The sequence below is a fragment of the Haliaeetus leucocephalus genome, unplaced genomic scaffold (assembly GCF_000737465.1).
Source record: "Haliaeetus leucocephalus isolate CR32 unplaced genomic scaffold, Haliaeetus_leucocephalus-4.0 Scaffold140, whole genome shotgun sequence".
NCBI classification, from domain to species: domain Eukaryota; kingdom Metazoa; phylum Chordata; class Aves; order Accipitriformes; family Accipitridae; genus Haliaeetus; species Haliaeetus leucocephalus.
The window spans coordinates 8,513,288-8,534,672 of record NW_010972576.1 but is presented as its reverse complement, the minus strand read 5'-3'; the positions used below and the strand labels follow the sequence as shown (position 1 = coordinate 8,534,672).

The window sequence follows — 21,385 nt, the reverse complement described above, 5'->3', positions numbered from 1 at the left end:
AAAAAAAAAAAAAGAAAAAAAAAGAAAGAAAAGAAAAAAGAAAAGAAATGAAATCTTAGAGATGCATGGTTTGATGGCAACACAAAGTTAAATGAAAAATGATCGTTTCTGCTGTACGCGGTCATGCAGGCACCATGTAATAATAAAGCTTCTTTCACGCTAATGATCAACATAACAAGGAATAAAGTGACAATGCATACAAAAACAGAAATATGACTTGTCAGCTTGTGCACGACACAGTTCTAGCTAGAAAACAGTTATGTACAACAGATGCCATGTTTGTACAGGAAAAAGGTCACCAGAGTGAGTTAGTTTATGCTAATAGAGGGGATCTACATGCAGCATGCACATAACATGAAAACATGTCCACTTTATGATAAAACTGTGTAAGTAGCTCATTCTGCATTAAAAAGCACTCATCCTAAATGTACTAATATGACAAAACCCATACACATTGCTTTATAATACAGTAGTTATCCATGACTTATTTCTGAATTTTGCTTGTTGATCTTTTCTTCAAGGTGAATCCGAGTTTTTATCATTTTTAAGAAAATATACTCAAAACCTATTGTGAAACGTTGCTATGTTTGAGAATTTCTGCTTGTCATAGAATGCACTTTACTAAATTCTCAGTTCATTCTTTTCAACAAAATTCAAAAGATTTTAGTGCTGCTATGATATTCCCAAACCATTCTCTGGCTTTACAAATAGGACACTGCTAGTATTCAGCATAATGCATGAACAAATTCAGCAAGGTATAATCTAGTGGGACAAGGATGGCTTTTTAATTTCAATCAAATAAAAACTATTGAAAGGTCTTGTTTGTCAGTGTCCTACTTCTTTCTATCCTTAGCGTAGCAGGTCAGAATGGATGTAGTAAGAACATGTTATTAATTCTGGGGATAACCACTCATTTAATTCATACTTAAAGATGTCATGAACTCCCTCGTAGCATGTTTATGATAGAAACAATGTAACTATAACATGATGAAAATGTACTACTGCAGTAACATTTTGGTAAGTCATACTCACAAGTACTGTACAGAAATGAAAGTAAAAAAAAAAGAAATGAGACTAAATGTCTAGATGGATATGCTTAAGTGAAAAAGCAAACTTCTGGAGAGCTCTTATGAGCAGACAGTGATGGAGCTAAAGTAGAAAAAGTGGGAAAAGCACTACCTTCAAAAGAGAACTTCTAGTATGAATAAGTAGTAATAACTAAACACCCTCCTTTCCTTCTTCCCCTGCTTCTTTCTCCCCACCCCAAGACATCTAAGCAAAGGTTAGTGACAGTAAGTCTGGTCAATATTTTATTGCACTTTAAAAGCAAGATAGCAACAGCACAACTGCAGATACAAAGACAGAAGAACTTTATGACAGAGAAATGTAGAATAAGTAGAAAGATGGAAAACTTAGGCAAGAAAAACATTGCACTGTTATTGCAGAGTATATTATAGAAAAACAATATTTTTTAAAGATACAGAGACTACAGTGTTATATTAAGTTCTGGTCTATGAGGAAATTCAGCTACTGTATCATCAAGCCACATATTACTACAAATATTTAAACAGCACACAGTTTATTTATACAAGCAGCGAGCAGCCAACTTGCATTCCACAAATCAAAACTGAAGATCATTCATACTAATTGAGCAGCACTACAGAATGTAAATGTTACTGTTCCTTATTCCTAGAGATGGCAAAATTAGAATGCATAATACCTGTTGATAATCAGCCATGGAATTAAAGTTATTAGTGGAAGCCTGTCTCTTCCATACCACAAGTCTCAGTTTCTGTCCCAGAACCCAGTTACTTTTGAACTTTGTTTATGTGAAAGCCTGTATCACTTTTTATATAGTGCCACAGACACCAAACCCTCAGGACAAGCAGGCATCCTCTGGCAAGTTCAGCACTGACGACTTGAACTGTTTATCCCTGTAGTGAGCAATACTAGGTGTAACAATTCATCCATGTTCATGACCTCATGGCTAAATGGAATTCAAAGAGCAAATACAGGGGTTTGATGGTGAGGCAGTATGTTTGGTAAGGGTTGGTAGGAGGCAATCATTAAAACCAAAAAAGTTGCACCATAATATTTCACTACTAACGGATGAATAGTTTGAACAGAATTTACGCAAGTAGGACATCCTAAAACACACGCAGATTTTGAAATGGTATTTTGAAATTGTATACTAAAAAAAAAGGAAATTGGACATGAGAAGAAGAGAAAATGATTGCTAGAGGAAGTTGTGGAAAGGAATTAGCATGCCAAGAACTTGGATATCCAGATATGAATAGGTACACAGAAGTACAAGCAGAGCAAAGACTGAAATGGTTAATGGTTTATTTTATTTCTAAAGGTACTTAGTTTTTTTCAAATAATTTTACATTAGAGAAAGGTGTATTATGCTCAAGTTTGCATTATTTCACTGTATACATTAGAAAACAAACTCAGAGAGAAAATAAGAAATAAATGGAGAAAAATAATCTAATAGTAACATACAATAGCAGGTGGACATCAGTCCCCAAGGCGGGGTGGGGTGGGGGCGGCGGGGAAGGCAGAAGCAGGATGTATTTTCTGGTTTAGGTGGCAAAATGCAACTCATTTCACACTGTAACAAACTAAGCAATACTGTCAGCAGGAATATATTTAGATTAAATTGGAAAGTTCAAGAAGTTCAAGTACTTTAGTATTCTGTTCCCCTGCCTTCCTGAAGTAGAGGACATAATGCAAGACAGGCCCTCACAGCATCCGTAAACCATGCTGGCTGGCTGGCTGCCAGGGAGGATGAGGAGCTTAGAAGGGAGGCGGAGGGGAACAGTTAGAGCATCCACCTCCATGTCTTCCACTCCCTCCTAGTGAAACACAGAGGCTCTGCAGAAAGCGGTGGCCAGGCTTTGAGAGGGAAATGGTGGCATGCTGTCCAAGGTAATGTACAGAAAGCTACAAAACAAATACCCTGACAAGTGTATTAGTATAGATGCCTATTAACTTTAATATTGCATGGTAGTACAGATGTTTAGACTCAGTGCTTGCTTGTGTATCACCCAGCACTGTTGTAAATGCAATGCTGGTGATCACCAAGGAAAGGTAATTTTTGCTTGTAGCTATGCAAATCAAACAGTAAGCAGATTGGGAGCAATACCACACAGGTTTGTTGTCTGAGACTCTAGAAGCATAATACAAAATGTAAGGAACACTAAACTGGGAAGAATTTTCATTAAATGTAGAATGAGTTAAGGACCAGTCCAAAAACCTGTTTACATCAGCTTTACTCTCAGTGTGAAAGACAAAGACCAAACAGAATAGCAGTTCTGAGATGTGAAACCTATAAAATCAGCAAAAGGCAAACACAGAAAGGACACTGTAGAAATCATGTCAGGTCTTAGGGATTTCTACTCTGTGTAGAACAAAATTAAGTACAAATTCTTTTCATCCAAAGACTGATACAGATTGACAAAGCAATGATGAGTCAGACTTCTTTTAGTGACAAAAATAGAGAACTGTACTGTGATTGTTTAATTCGGCTTTTGAGACACATTTTAATGAAAACTCATTAGCAAAGGCACATGCTGCAGAGTGTTTGTGCGATGCCTGCATGATACTTTGGACTACCTATTTAGCTAGCAGCCATTACTAGAGTTGTATTGTTTAACATGATCTTGTAATCAGTCGCAACGCTAGTTGACTGTACCTATTCATCTTCCGGTCCGTTTTAGTAACCTGATCCACATGGGAGAAATTATTCCTTGACTTCTCAGTAAAATAAGGCTTTGCAAACAAAGGAATGTGAAAGAGGTTAAATTGGCTTTGATTATTTAGGACACATTAATCATTTATTATTTAGCAGTCTCCCACATCAATCTGTTGTGCACATGGCTCTTTCTGCAAGACTCCCAACATGTTTTAAATGATGCTCAGTACACATTGGAAAACAGAATAAATTTAGGACTATCATAAGGTGGAGATCCCTTGACATTCTGCAGTAGAAAGCAATTTGCTTCCTGAGAAACCTGGATTACTTTCTAATGTCTTCCCTTGAATACACATGGCAGCTGGCTTGATATTTTACTTTCAATTTAGTCAAGTAGTAAAGTGGTCATGTTAATCACTTAAGGAAACTGTAGCATTTCTCATCATAGAAGACCTTTTTCCTCCTTATCAAAACATTTTTAAAACTTTATGTTTTAATTCCATAATTAAGTTTCGTATTAGATTGTTTTAATACAGAAAAGAGATTAAGCAGTATGCTTTCCAGTTCAAACAGTTCTTTATCAGAAACATTTTCTTTACTGCTACAGACTTTAGCTTCCACTTGCTTGCTAATACAGTACTCTAAAGCAATTTTAGCTGAAAAATCTGTGTGCTGCATGTGAGAAAACAGAGAACTCTATCAGAAGTATTATCCACCAATTTACAAGTATTGCAGGAGATTGCACGATCCAAACTTTGCTGATCATCTTGATAGCCAGAATCTGACTGTAGTTATGTTATAACCACTAGCATAAAATATACTGTACTACCTTCCATTCTGGTAACCTCTCAAACACCCAAAACACTCAGTCAACAGTGTTTAAACTTCTTCAGAGCAGCTCCACAGAGACAAGAACATTTCTTCCCTTTGAAACATTGCATTTCTTCCTTCTTCACCCATTCCTTCCTATATATAGACTAGCCTCTAGCCTTTTTTCACTACTGTACACCCTATGGACGAAAGGATTCATTTCTCATCTAAGTCAAAGTCAGAACTTCCACTTAGTTTTAACAATGCATCTAAATGAACTCCAAGGCTTAAGAATATTCTCTCAACTACTGGAGACATTGTCCAGAAGTCAAAGAAAACAGAGCATTGCTTTCTTTTGGGGACTAACCTGTCTTGTTTTTTTTTTACACTGCAAAATAGGCAACTATTAAGTTTATACAGTGAAATAAAAGACTATGAAAGAATATAAACCAAACTATTCACAGAAGCACTAACTTAAGGACTTCTGAAATACTACATTATGAAGTGTATATCAATATTTGTACAACATTGATGAAATAATGCTATGCAAATTCCTGATAACACTTTTATCCAAATACTGTTAGCTTTTAAAGTTGCATTAAGGAGAAATAAAACTGGTGACTTTTGTTTGTTTGTTTTGGAATTACAGCAGCAAACCTGTAGTGATGATGGAATGAAATTAAATTTTCTGCTTACCTGTTGAACTAGCTATCTTAAGTATTCAATGTATGCTATTGTCAGAATGTGTGACTAATGAGGTGAAAATTATTTATTGCATTGTCTGATGTGTTTTGTGGTTTTCTATTTAATCTAATTTCACGTTAACACAATATTCTTGTAGTTATACACTTACACACATCCTAAATAAAATGTTGTACAGATACTACTTGCCAGGGTTACAACTCGCTCTTTAAAATCTCATATAAAAGCAAAGAATACAAATGTAATTGCCACTTGGTTTCAGCAGAAACACAGTTGAATCTATCCTTAGCTGTAACAGCTATCCTTTGAAGAAAAGCTGCATAATCTAATAAATAAGTGACCAAAAGTTTTTAACAATATTATGAAAAGTGTTAACACTATTTATTTGCACATTCTTCTTCACTTTATTCCCTTCATGATGATCATAGTAAGCATGTCTTATTCCTGTAGATTAGTTCAACTTTCTCTGCAATCAATTCCTTGTAATGCAATTTTCACAAGTACTCTGTACAAGGTAAATACAGGTGGATGTGTTGTTCCATACAAAAACATACCACATTTCCTTTTGTTCTTGCATTGAATCACCCTATATAAGAAAATATATAATTGCAACTATGACATGGTAGAGGCATTTTAGCAGGGAAGGTTGAAAAATGTGTTCCACTAATGTTGAAGAGAATGCTGCTAAAGAAAAGGATTTTTTCAAAGTACTGTTATTATTATCTTTAATACTCAGATCTCAGCCAGAAAACTGTATCTGTTTGGGGAAGGGGGTTCTAATTTTATTGCAGAATTGGCAATCATCTACTTTACTGACAGAAGACCCTCCCCGCCCCAAACTCCAAGGGAACACAGACTGGGAGAAAAAAAATATATCTGTTAACAGCATGGGTCTCTGCAGCATGAGATACCACATATTTGATTTGGGAGCTTGAATCAGCTTAAAAGACAGTCTGAAAAAACACCAAAGTGTAGTTTGTTTAAGAACTTTTCAGATTAAAATGTGAAATTTTTGGTTCTACCTTCAGAAGACTATCTGAAAATTCAGAAGACAAAACTTTAATGCTCCACTGAAACATACTGAAACATACTGAAAGGAAGGTTTCAAAACCTGCTTTAATTCCAGTGTTCTTTTTATAAATTTAAAGCAGCATGTTGATATACACCAGCGCAGAACCACAGCCTTATTTTGCAGAACAGTCTTTTGCAGAAAGTATTGTTAGATTTTGCTCAAATCACAGGCTAGAACTGTGCTAAATATTCCACATTGTGGCATTCTTAAAGATTATTCAAGAAGGCTCATATAAATAAGTGAATCTCTTACACATATTCAACCAATGTCCCACAGACAGAATACTTCCATTAAAAAAAAGGGGGGAAAAAAATATATGTCTACAGTTACGGAATCTTCCTTGACTATGTTCTTGCATGAGGATACATACTATCAGTTCACCTTCTAGCAGAAATTCTGGCAGATGCTCATGAGGAAACAGAATTTTAACATCACTCGGCAAAATTGTATTTATTCCATTATCTTCTACAATTCAAATATTGTTTGGACAGCATATGGTGATTATAAACATAACCACCTCATTAAATTGTCAATAAGTGTGTAAATGAATACTGAAAAAAAAATACAATACACTAATACATATCCTCCACATTCACCTATGCTAATTCTCAGCAATTTGTGAAGGATAAAATAAATAGGGCATCCGTATGCTGGCAGGTAGTTGTAATTATCTTCTCATGTTTCAGAAGGTATTTTAGAATCATCTAAGAGCAAAGTATGAATGGTGTTCCAGTGAATCCCGCTAAATCAGTGCATGGACACAACAGCAGCAGAGGCAAACAGGCTGACAGAAGTCTGAACACCCACAAAGATAATAAAAAATACTGTTCAATACAGCTACTTACATCATGGCCTACAAGTTCTGTCTGCGTGGATTTATCTGCTTGGGAAGCAAGAGCCTTCTGAAAGCACTGAGCCTTTTCCTGTAAAACAAAATAACATCATAGGTGAGTCATGTTTTTCCTCACTGGGCTTTGCAGCTACAAATATCCAGATAAGTTCAAAACTCATGCATGGACAGCTGTTCAGAAATAAATTTATTATGGCACTATTCTCACTGGGAGGTTGATTTCCTTACTGTTATTTCCTTTTATCAACTTATCTTTCTCTTAAACAGACAGTGAACTTGGAAAGTCTGAAAGCGGGGCCCAGAGGAAGGACATCACTGAAGCATGATGCAAAGCAATCTTCTTCCAGAGCAGATACAGGTATAAAGCACTGAGCAGCAGCAGTGACTCTTGCAAACACCAGCACCATTCCAACAGCAAAGAAACCATTTTTTTTTCAAGAAATATTACGGAACATGCAAACTGAGATGACTTCCCCCTTGCCCGATGCAAACACATTAGCAAAACCTAAACATTTCTTGGGTATTGTACTGATTTCTGCTTTTCCTATCCTTGTTCCTCTCTACATACCTCAATCATTTTTGGAAGTGTGGTGTGGAATCTCTGGGACAGGCTTGAGCAAAGAAATCTGGCCACCTTGACACAATTATGCTTCACCAAAAAAAAGGCATTTTGATACTTCATTTGAAACTCATCATTAAGTAGAAATGTTGATCCTTATCGAGCCCTTATATATACTATATTATTTTCCAGAAGAAAGTATATGATGAAACAACTGTAAGTATGTGGGATAAGGCAGGAAAAGGCACACAGGAGGGGAAGGTTCCATGAACAGGGACCACAAGGTCCCTTACTGCACTGATTTATGTTTTCCTATTTACTGATTTAGTTTTATTTTTCAGCTATATCCATACAAAATACTTCTCTTTGACTCAAATTCCTCAAGACCTACAAAACTATATTTTAATGTTACTTACAGGTATGTATTACAGTAAAACAGAATTTGTGTAAATTGAATCTCAAGTTGGATGAATCTCAGTTTTTACTGAAATAAAGACATAGAAATGTGATTATTTTCAGCTATTGTCTGAGTTGTGCTTTCCTTTATCTCTTCTAAGTATTTTAAAAATCACTATGTTAAGTGAATTTTGTCCAAAAGCATGTAAATAAGAGGAAGAAGACAACGCCTAAATGACCCTATCTCCAGTATTTCAACTCTTCAAATGGCGGGGGCGGGGGGGGGGGCGGTGATGGGTCGTGGTGGTGGTGGAATTCAAACTGATCACTTCACTGGTATGAGACAACTTGCACCCAAACTTACTGATGTAACTGAGTTAAAACTGAATTCATAGCAAAGATAATCTCATTCCTGACAGAAAAGCTTCATCATCTCAAGGTTTAAATTACTAGTCCACTGCCCACAGCATTTTTACGTGTTTAGAAAACAGACATTGTTATATATCTACTTTCTTACTTAGACAATAACATTTTACTGCTCAGAAGCGCCACAAATTTTCTAGCTACAAACTCAGACATTCACGGAGATTGAATGTTCAAGTAACATTATCACTGGACCAAAATCAGTATTAAACCATGTATCTGATCAAATTTAACATTTGCATACTTTCTCTGTGGATTCACAAATACATATTTTGAAGTAACTGGGGAAAAAACCCAGAACAAATCAAAACCTTCATTAAGGCAACCAATTAATTGGGAAAGCTAGGTAGGTTGGAATAATCAAATGCATTTCTTCCTGAGAACTGCTCATTTAACTGCATATATGCAGTGAGATCAATTTTTAACACATCCAAGTTGACTCCACATTAACACCTTTACCAGAAGTAGAAGTTAGAGGTCCATGTTGACAAGTAGTATCTTCTCTTTAGTCTACAAAAAGAGTACTTTGTGTTGATGCGAAACAACCTTTATAATATGATTTTTAAAAAAAATCAAATATAATAAGAATACAGTGTATTTTATCTTTTTTCCAGCGATGCAGCAAAAGTCTGCAAAAAGTTTAAAATCACAGAGGTAAATATTTCCCATGCAGTAATATAGACAACTTACAGTTTATCACAAAACAGCATCCTACTGGAAGAGCCTACTTATACTTAATAGTCATTCAACTTCATCTCAGTTACATTTCCCTAACTTGCACTACTTTATTCCTAGAATTCTTGTTGCCAGAGTAAAGCAGCTGTTCCAAAAGACATACCTTTGTTTACGAAATAATTTTAGTAATATTAAAGGTATTAGATATCAAAAACCACTACAAAATGTTCTTTCCAATATACAACCACTTCTTTAAATGATAAGTTGGTATTTTAAATATAATTTCATGCTGCCTTGACTATATCAATAGACTTCTGAAAGCTTTTTCATGAGTCTATGTTGAAATGTATGGATTTTGAGAAACTCAAAACACAGTATAAGATGCATCCTTAATGCCCCCATTTTTCTTTTGAGGTATTCCATAGAATCACAGAAGGTTAAATTGTTCCATCCTCCTGCTTTCTGCCCTTTCACTGTGTGTATCTGGGAGGAGTCGGCTCCACCTTCTCTATAAGACATTAGGTAGTAAAAAGATTGCAAATAGATCATTCCTTATCCTCCTCCTTTTCAGGGAGGTGCCTTTGCTTCTTTAAAGACCAAGAAAGGACCAAATTATGTATTTCTAAAATATTTTTAGGATGAGACAAAGTACTTCTGGGTGACTTTTTAAGATAGAGCATAAAAGAACATCTTGTCTTACCATTCTGTGTGTTGTTATTCCCTCTTATTAAAATAAATAGCATTAAGACTACACTTGCAAGGTGACAGGGATAAGATCATGAAAACTTCTCATTCCCTGGGTTCATCTTAATTAGCAAAAAGGTAAGAAGAGCTGTTGGTGATTTTAAAGTCAGATAACTCATAGCAACATTGCCAGCAACATTCATTGCAACCCCTCCCTCTCGTGTACATGTGTGTGTGTGAGAGTGTGTGTGTGTTGTGGGGAGAGAGAGAGAAAAACTATGTGGAAGGACATCTTCTCCATCATTTGCAGTTGCTTAAATTACTGAGATTACTAATCTAAGTATTTCAACAGCCTTAGTGAAAAGCATTAGACCATGATCAATAAAGCTATTTCTTCACATGGGAATAAGTTCACATGTAGTTTATATCTCAATAGTATCTCTAGTATAAGAGTGTCATTGTTTATATACTTACTATTTTATTACTATATTTGTAATAAGTCACTAAGAGGTGCTGAAATAGGAAGATAATAGGCATCAGCTGATCACATGCATGTAAAAACATTACAGATAAAATAGAGAAGTGAAATATAAGATAAAAGAGTAAGTGAAAAAAGGACTTAGTCTTCACCACTGAAAGACAGCTACTAGACACAGAGTCAGTTACTACCAGACTACTTACATTTAAGAAGTTAATATAGGTTAATACATGTTGAAACATATGAGTGTCTTTTTAGAATGTTCCTTCTCTGAACAGAAGAGCGTTAAAACAATTTTCATAGCTTTGACTGTGAACAGGTCAAAGTTATTTCTTGTGACCATTCTTTTACCCAATTCCCTATCAGTGACAGCAGTGACCACCTGTGGTGCTTTGTTTAATTGCAAATTCCAAAAAGAAAGTGCTTGAAAATTACCTTGAATGGTCATACTAAATCAAACAGCAAAACTTACCATTCCAGCTGTTTTGGAGGAATCAGAAGTCTGTTAGCCAGTACAACTGTGGCTTTTGTCACGAAGGAATCTATGTTGTCTAGCTGATAACATATTAAAGATTTTTTTTTCCTAACAACTATTTCACCTTTATTCTTACTTTGATTAAAAAAATCTCACAACTTAACCTTTTGTCTTCAAATCTCTTCATACTCAAAAAGACTCAACCTCTCTCTCCTATAGTCGGTACAGATTATTGCATGACTTTATGAAGACAAGTCTGTTTTATTTGGGTTTTCTCTCAGCACACATCCAAAACAGCCTGCAATTGTCAGCATCAGCACTGCAGTCTGACTTACAACTTACACACGATTGTTTCCCTTGCTTCAGGCATTTACCCCACTGCGAATAACAACTTCTGTTTGCAACAGAACTGGGGGAGAAAAGCTTGTCTTCAGAAGACTTATAAAAATGCAAAGTCTTTTAATTCTGATATGCTTTGGGATGAAACTTAATCAACAGCAGCAGTTAGGCCATGAGAGCAAAGGGATAACAAGTAGCACAAAAAACTGCTCTCCAGCATCTATTCTACCTAATTTACAGACTACAGTAAGCTACAAAACTGACTATATGACAGCTATTTCCATAGAAATTGAGTCCCCATTGGTTTGAGACTCAGTTTGTGAAGAAAACATAACATATACAGCATAGCTCTAGTGATTAGCTGTGGTATGGCTGAATCACATCACACTTGAAAACTCTTTGTGAAGCCCAGCAAAAAGCCCAGCTGCCTCTCGAGCACAGGTTAAGAAAGCAGCTACAGCATGGTTCAACACTCAACAGATAAAGTACTGAGGTGCTAAAAAGCCACAACAAATTTAGAGGCATTACTCGAGTCACAGTGGTGAATGGGTACGATCATCCCCAAGGGGACTAGCCCATCGTTCAGGAGAAAAACAAGGGAGAACTTGGTGGGAATGCACCCAAGTATGCACAAATAAAAGTTTCATTGAGGGTTACAGTTCTGTCAAATCACTGTAAATGACAAAGACCAAAATAACACAGAACTTCAATGAACATTTCATAGTTTTCACATAGGACTCTTACACAAACCAAAATAGTTTTCCAGTTATTACATTATAATTTTTTTTGTGAAACGCAAAAGCAAAGTCCTATGTATATGGTAAGTGTGGTATCTGGAATGAAAGATGACATCGCTTCTGTTTTGATTTCTATCAGAACTCAGTATCCAGGTGTGAATCAAGAAATGCTAAGATAAACCTGTCTTCAAGCAGATTGCAATACTTTAATAATTAGTTACTGCCATTCTGAATACATTTAATGAAAAAAATGCAACTTCTAAAAGTGTAATCACTTCATAATAGCTCTTTGAAGATGAACAATAATTAGGAAGATTTCAAATCTTAATAGAAATACAAGCCCTGCTATAGTCATGCCAGTTAACCTTACTCACAGTAATACAAAGGTTTACTAGATCCTAACCAGAGAGGGCTATTACTATTATTTTAAAAGAACTTTTTAAATCCTTATAATCCCAAGTATTTTCTTAAACTTTCCACCCCCAAGCTCTAAAAGAGAAAAACTCTTCTGTTTTACTGAGTGCTGTATGACCTTACCAATAAAAAGAGGACTCCAAGCTTTGAGAGCACAGGCTATCTAATCAGAAACAGAAAAGTCACAAAAAATTGAATCTCTTAGTCCACTTAGCTGATGAATGCCAGAGACGGGAAAAGAACCTTAAAAATTGTATCTTCGGGCTTCCATTTATTTGACTGGACCATGCTGTATCCTAAACATTGCCATTACCACTTGTGTATGTATTACAAAATTAAAGCTAAATGTGTACAGGGACATGAGACTACCACAGAATTTCAGGGTAAGGATTTTGCAAATGCACCTGAGTTTTTAACTTTATTTTTCAAAAGCATCTTTGGAAGATGCCTTAAGACATAGCATTAAAGAGTGGCAGATACCTGTTTATGCTGTATTAAAAAATAACATTGCATTTCTTGCATTAGGGGAATTTTTTTTGAAAAATAAATGTATTTTGATTAATTATTTCCTGTTTTATCTGTTGCATCAGAAAGCAAAAGGCTCCATTTTCAGGTGGTATTACAATTTATATTTTAAAGCAATACCTTGTTATTGTTTATTACTATCATTCAGGCATTCAGTAAAGCTGTATATCAAGTAGTCATTTCTTTACTGATTATGTTTCCCATAATAAATCAATGCTACTTTAAGACATAAGTTTATGTACACACATCACTGAAAGTATAGAGGAACTTTTTCTAGTCATCACATCTCTAAAGTAAAAAAATTACAAATCACACTTTCATATATGGCCCAGACATGGCCATGCATGCTTTGAATAATGCAATACAATAAAAAATTTATATGGTCACACTCTATGAATAATATGGCCATAATAAATGATGTCAATCTTAACACTCCCCTCCAACAACAACAAACCCCAAAACCTGAGAAAGTTACTGAAAGGGAGGAAAAAACATGCAGTAATGGAGTCATAAAAACCTTTAAAAGGCTGACACATCAAGCATAGTTATTCATGCAGAAATTATCTCTACAAGTACAGTTCTGAACTTTTAATAAGCATTGTTGTTAGTCTTGATTTGTGTTATGGTTTCATCCAGATGTCGAAGAAGATATCCTAAATTTTATAGTAGTTAATCTAATAAAGAATTAGCTTGCTTTCAACACATACGTACTTAGACATGTAAGACAGCCAACAGACTGCTACACCACCAGTAGGACCACCTAGACAAATACAATCCTGTCCCAAAATATAAGACACCCAACAGACAAGCCTAGGAGACAGTAGTATCCCAATTTGATAATTCAGAAATTGCGATACAGGGGCACTAAGGCTTACACTAGCAAAACACAAAAAAAACTATTAGCGCTATTAACTTGATCTTCCTACAACTATTTGAAGAAAAATAGCCAATAGGTGATTTATTTTTCAAGGTCATGCGTGAAGCCACCTGCAGAGTGGAGTACTGCATAGATCCACAGTCTAAGTCTTATGTCCTATACACAAAAGCAGTCTTCCTCACACCATTAAACTCCAAACACATTTGCTTTAGATATGCATTTCTGGGCTCAGTTATCTTCTCAGAGTCCACAACAGTGAACGGTATTCAGCACAATTACATGCGAGATTACTGCAAAGCAGGACTATCCATTTGGATTCAAAGATCCAACTTGCACACCTTCGATTCACAACATTTCAGCATTTTTCTTCTAAATGGACATCACAGATATGGCAGTGGAATCGTCTTCAATTACAGCTCTCATTTACTTAACTGTACAGTATTAAAAAGCCCCACTGAAGATGTGAAACTGATTACTGTTCTTTTACACAGCAAATGTTAACCCATCAGCTGTAAACTACTAAATCATCAAGAATAACAAGGTTTTACCTCATTTAAGTTACGCTTTTCCTAAGTTTAGTAGCTGCAAATGGAGATGAGACATGTAAAGCCTCTAATTAAATTGCTTATAAGCCCAGGAAACCAGTGTTCAGCTTTTTTTAGAAACAACTGCAAGTTAGAAAATTACTATCTTAAACCTTAAACAAGGATATAAACATATTTATTTCAAGTATTTGTCTCATGGGAGTAGCACAGCACCTTTTTCATAGTGTAGCGAGAATTAACTCTTCCAAGAACCGAGATTAGGACAAAATGGATTAGATATATTATTCCTGCACTTCTACTTTCATTAAAATATACTGCCACAACATCGCCTCTAGTTCCTATGCTCACGATTCAGCTGGCAGAGTTGTGCTGACACACAAACACAAAACTAACACGAAAAGGAATGCAAACCTATCAACTTTGGTGAACAAAGAAAGCACAGATTTTATAACCTTGGGTTTTTTCCTTTATCCCTTTTTAGAGCAACAACATTTATCACTTTCATGGCGTACATGATTTTAAATGCTGCCAGGTTCTGGATGGGTACACAAACAGAATTTCATGGTCTGTTCCAAAACATCTGTTTTGGAAGGGGTTTTTTTTTCTTTCCATAACTTCTTCCATCTTTTCTTGGTGACTATCAGTATTCATTAAAGGAAAAACTCCCTGGTTACACAAATACATTACAAAATAACAGCCATGTGAAAATCCTGTAGCAGTTACTAACAGATGATTCCTCAACACATTTAATATAAAGTTTTACTGAGGGAAGTTATTTTATTAACATTTGAAAGTATCAAAGGCTCTCCTTAACTTTTTGTTATGTTTCTTTTCCCTACCACATGAAATGCTAACATTACGGACTTTGTCCATCAGGCTTCTAAGTAGAGACGTTTAAGCGCATTGCCGGTCAAATGTTTCTGTTGGTTTGCAGTTTCCTTTCCCTCTGTGCATGCAGGGACATTGGTGGGATGCGATTAATGTCAGTGCCAGCCACTTTGCACATAGATTTAACGGCACGTGCATTAGGCAGAGTGCAGGAATCATTAACTCAGCATATTCCAAATTGCAACTGATGTTTATTGAAGGCTTCTGGCATTAATTAAACCTCACACAGCTAAGCGTTTACAGTAATTTTACAGATTGCTGTCCTGAGGAACGAGATTCACGACTGTGGTATTAGAAGCGTATACTACAAACACAACGAAAGGGTCATTTTCAAGTTGTCCCAGCAACAACTGCATGGGGCAGATTTTGATCATTTGTTGGTCAAATGAATAGGAAAAAAACAAACTAATAGTAAATCAAATAATTGCTGCCACCATGGAAATCAACAAAAACATGTACCAATCCTTGTGATAAATAAAGCTGCAGTTTTATGCACTGATATCAACAATGTATGATCCCTGCATCACTGTAAATACACCTAGCAATACCAAAACCAATCCACAGCTGACATTCTCTGAGTTGTCCATGTGTGACATTACACCAATTATTCAATAAATTATTTGTACATTTTGGCAAGTATTTTGGATAGAACTATCAGCTTGAGTTTAGCACTGCCAGAATAGGACAGCTATGTGACTCGCTTTTGTCCTGCACTCATACACAGCCCATTAAGTGTCCATATTCATATGCACCCACTGGAAGCGATCACACTGCCTGTCCATCTATTCCTTAATAATAATTTTTTATTACAATTGTCAATACTAACTAGTCCAAGCAGCAGAGTTAGAAAATTAAAGTTTCTGTAAGTTTCATGCTGTCTGGACAGATGCAAAGGGCCTAAGCTGGCAAGGGGCTTCAGCATGAGCTTGAAGCTTGAAGTCAGCCAGATGGGCAGCAGGTAGACAGCTGTGAGCCAGCCACACTGTGCAGCACCTTCGGCCCAGGTAACGGGACCCCAGAAGGATGTTTAGGGGCTGCATGGGAAAGCAGGGCATGGAGAACTACAGGGAAACAGAGGAGACATACACGGTATAGGATTTAGTGGTATTGCTCGTGAACAAGCTTCAGCCACTACACCAGGCTTTCAGATGCACTGCAACAAAAGGGAACTTTCACCCTTTGTGAACCTGCTCTCAGAGGGAGCCACAGTGTGGGTTTTGCCAGTAATTGACACTGGAAGGTTATTAAAGTAGATACCTTTTTACTGTGAATTTAGGTTCATCACTCATGCCCTCCACTCTTACCCACTCACCTCAATTGAGATACTGCAAATTAAATATGAAGTACATCATATTTAATTCAATAAGACAAAACCAACATGCTTTAATATGCATTATCATGATATTCCAAATACTTTTGCTCATCTAACCAAGGCTCATGAGTAATGTTTGGGAGCTTCGTACTGCTTTGCCAAAGCAGAATAGTTTTGATCAGACAACAAAATTTGCTTTCACTTTCACAATACCAAAGAAATCCAAACCAGCCTTCCCATTTTTGATAACACCTGACAGACTATGACACAGTAACATTCCAGCACAAGACGGGAGAGAAGCCTATCAATCTCCTCTTCTTTCAACCATTTCTTTAATTAATTCAGAAACTTTCCCAATGATGGGAGCTTGACTCCATGAAAGCCGTGTGACTGTTACGAATTCTACAGCAAATCAGTGGGATGCTGGAACTTAGTCGAGCGTTTATAGCACTGACGTTCTGATTTCAACTGATGAAAGTAATGAAATATGTAGCAGTATTTTCATCACTGTATAAAAGTTGTACTCTTCCAAGTATCTGCAAAAGATACTAAAAAATCTTATACTGTATAAGGAAAGTAACCATAACATTCTAGTTTTTGGAATGATGCATACGCACAAAGAAGCTATAGCACAAAGAATCTGAAATAAGTTTTTTCTTACTATTTCTAGAAGCATTACAGGATCATAACAGAAGAATATTGGAAAAAGATCTCTCCTTTTTTCTCCCTTTTAAAAATACAACTTCTCACCATTTAAGGAAATGGTGACTAGACCTCTATTTCCCACTGACACATATCATAAGCAAAACATGTTGCTATGGTCCCCAGAATACTGCTGTAATGAACAAAAAAGACAACTTATAATCATGACCATTAGCAGCTGTCACATAAAACTGTTCAAAGAGGGGAAATAACAATCCAAACTACAATATATTCATAAAAGCATAAGGATTACATTATTTGAGTCTAAAGAAACACCCTGATACTATCTTACATTTTTTCAGACAAAAGAAGAATAAATTCTAATTTTGCCTCAGAAAGCAAGAAATGAAAAAGAGATGAAGGTGAATTTATGGCACTTGAGAAACATTAATAGTCAGTTTATACCATAACATAAATTCAATGCACCAAATAAACCCTCTTTATTGGCTCATAATCAGCCTGTTGGTACACTATTGTTGAAAACTGTTTTGCTGAAATTTTTACAAGTGTTCTTTAATGCTGCCCTAGTGCTGTCTCAGCTCATAATATGTGTCTATTAACAAAAAAGGAGTTGTTTGTAAACGCTGCTTTTAGATAAGCCAGTGTTGCCTAGGAAGATGCCTCATTTCTCAACACATGCTACACACTGTAGTATCTTGTAAAGATGCAGGAGAGAGCTTAATCCTGTCTGCGGGTTGAAGACCAAGGACTCCCTCTGATCTGTAAGTGTAAACCAATAAAGACAGCTTTGAAACAAAAGCACTTTCAAACCAGGCACATTAAAAGATGCAATTAATGGCTGAAGTAGAAGATGGAGGTATAAAACTACAAACAATGTAAAATTGGAGTAGACAAGTGAGCAGCAGAGGTCCTTTGGGGGTTAACAAATAAACAGGTAACAAGCAGTTCAGGAGCTCCCTTGAGCTGCAAAGTGATGGACTGGGGAAGCATTGAGGAAAATATCACATGCTTTCACATACCAGCTTTTCTGTAAGCACCTGCTTGTGGCCACCATTGGAGACAGACAGCTGAAGGGCTGGATAAACCCTTGCACTAATCCAGTACACTTTTTCTTATTTCATATTCAAAAGCCTAAACCAAATTCACTCTGTTTTGAAATACTGCAGTATCAGCCTCCCAAGCACCCAGCTCATACTGTTCCATCAGACAAGAAAACTGGTTGCCTCTACTTTTCATCCAGTTATTCCTTGTTTCTTAATAAGGAAAAGATAATTTGTGTAGATTTTTCCTCCTTCTTCAGTTAAGCTTGTAGTACTAGGAGCTGAGAAAAAAAAATAAAAATGAGCAAAAGCTAACAAACGGCACATCCTGGGAAGAACTTTCTAGCCAACTAATGTAAGCTCAAAGAAAATAGTAATCTCTACGATTACGTTTCAGTAATGTTTGCCACATGGTCTAACAACAGTATGTATTCTCAAACTGGGCGTTATAAAAATAGTCTGTATAGTGTTACTGACTTTGAAAAATAAGCCTTGTCTACATATTTTTATATGCAAATCCAAACCTGACTATACTTTGAAGATCCGGAATCCAGAGCTAAAATCAGGAATACTTAAAGACATAGGGAAAAAAAAAAAAATTATCATAAACAAAGACTAATGTGGCAGATAAGGGTATATTTTATATGATATGGTGGCGGGGTGTGGATGGGAGGGGAATGGGCTATACTTCAGTAACCAAAATCAATGGGCAATGTACAGTGAAAGGTACTAAGTCAATGTTACAATCCATGGGTGATTTTACCAATGCACAATGATGTGATGTTAAAAAAAAAAGTCTCTGCCAAAACTAATACTAATAATATAATCATAAAATAGCTCACTGGTTTGTTTGATCTTGAGTTATAAATATTTAGCAACCGCACAACATTATCCAGGGACGCAGTACTGGTTAGCATTTTTAGAATACAATAACAAGCACCTGTTTAATCTAAAAAAACCCAAAGAACTTATTTTAACCTATAACTCCTTCCACTCAATTTGGAGCTGTATGGCAGCTCTCAATCAATTTTCAAAATTTCAAACTGAAACAAAGTTATAAAACATGTTAAAGAAACAGGTGGTTTATTAACACAGAAGTGAGAATAAAGTCTACAAGAGCCTCTAAATTGCATCCAAAAGCTAGTGGCAAAAGCAATTTAGAATTTACTTTTGAGACCTTGGGGTAGGGTAACAACCTGTGCCTCTACACCATACTGCTGCTACTTGGTTCGGATTTCTGTTTTCTCCAGAACCTTCCTTCAGTGTCCACTGTAACAAGATATCTGTGGATTTAGGAATCACCATAAGACAGATAGCACCTACAATCATTAAGTGTAAGCTATGCAAAAAGCTCAGCCCCCATTTTTGTTTATTGCTAATTTAACAAAACCAAATAAGGTAAAAATCTGATTTTGCTCTGTTCATTAAATGGGTTTTGCAGAACTTAAATCTGACTAAAGCTTATTTTTTTCTATCAGGACATCAATCCATTTGTTTCCCAGTTTCCTATATATTTCCTTGAAACTGAACCTGACTCAACAGACCAACAATTCAGAACATCACTGAACTCTCAGTCAGGTGTATGTGGACAAACTGGTTTAGATTGTTGCATATTTGACATGAAGGTTTGCCAGTCTTCATGTCTTGAGCATTTATGGCATGCTATTCCATTCATGGTAACAAAAAGCCTTATTGCTCAGAATTCAATGATGCATTGACAGTAGGCCATCACATGGCTATTACCAAATTGCATAAAACATGAAATACAAAAGCAGAAAATAAAACAGATTTACTTGAACAAATGTAATTTCAAAGTATAGATATTATCAGAAATGGTAGACTTATCTTGTCTTTTATGGAAAGATACCTGAGTTTTTCATGAGTTCCACAGAATTTTGCAAGCAGGTCATCTTAAACTTTTAGGTTATCCTAGCTATTTGTTTAAGAAATACTGCAGTCAAAATTGACTTGTTATTCAGAAGCTCCACTCTATGTCAAAAAAGTGGCAAGCTTCTTGAAAAGTGATGCAGCGTTCAACGTTTTTAGGAAAAGATGTTCAGTTTATTCTGTATACACTGACTTTTCTAACATCACTTACAGAGACAGCATTTGCTTTTCTATCAGAATTTGCACACAAGCGAAAGTGAAGAAAAAGAGTGACTATTTTTTGAAGTGCCAAAACTGCATCCAACCTGTGAAAGACTTAATTGTTTTTGGCAGCCTAAGTCTCCACTTCTACCACAGGGACTATGGTAGACATTACAAACAGATGAATTTTCCTCGTTTGTGTTCTTCTGAGTGTGTTTGATTTCTATCCTAGTCTTACCTTGTTCTCCTGAGGCACTACAGAGATCTTCCATGGCATTTGATCCTACGTATTCAGCTCAGCTCCATTCATCTGCAAAGTTCTACCTCAGAATGCAATGCTCCATTAGTTGTCTGTTTTATATATTTACCAGTCCTGATGGCAGTCATTATTACATAGTGTCTTAACTAGAAGGAAACCACACCATGTGGAGACCTAGTCAAAGCACTTACACACAAAACACAGCAAAGGAAACAGGCAAGATGAAGAGATCATTAGTTTGTAGGTGGATATCAAAACTGGGGTTATAAGAGGACTACATCCAAACGAGCGCCTTTAGCCCAACAACTGGTCTCCCAGAGGCTCGTGTGGTACCACTGAAGCTTTGCTTGCGTAGGCTGGTGTAGTATGTGTAATCCTTACCTGGTTATAGATAGTGACCCAATAGGGCAGTCTATTCCACTACTGATATGAACCAGGAACTTTCACAGGGAAAAGAGAGGAAAAAAAAACCCAAATCAAACCAAACCAACAACCACAAAAAAGCTAAACAAAATTGCCCATAAAACTTCTCTATGATCAGGATAGTTAAGAATAGGACCCAAATGCTATGAAGGTAAACTTCTGACACAAAATTCTCACTTCTATTCAGCTAAGTTCATTTCCTCTTGTCTCTCATCATCTGCACTAGATATGAGATGACCATCACTTGCGTTCCTTCCTTTCCACTCACGTATTCTCCTAGTAGATCTATTTCTTCCTTACTTGTGCCTTTTCCTGGTCCGTCCTTTCCCTGCTACAGAATGACTAAGAACCTTTGTTCTTTCTCTGCCAGTGAGAGGTTTTCTTGTTCCCTTTAGACTTTGGCTTCCAAATACGAGTGACCCTTAAATCCAAAGTCTATCTTCATTACAACAACTTC

The 21,385-nt window shown here is 36.2% G+C and overlaps 1 protein-coding gene across 1 annotated transcript in view; it reads right to left on the bottom strand.

Annotated features, from left to right (window-relative positions):
- CCSER1 (coiled-coil serine-rich protein 1) overlaps window positions 1–21,385 on the bottom strand; it is a 635,129-nt gene that overhangs the window by 259,655 nt on the left and 354,089 nt on the right. The window contains exon 8 of the mRNA XM_010586161.1: window positions 7,124–7,201. Coding sequence (XP_010584463.1) covers window positions 7,124–7,201 — 78 coding nt within the window. The remainder of the gene's footprint in view (window positions 1–7,123; window positions 7,202–21,385) is intronic.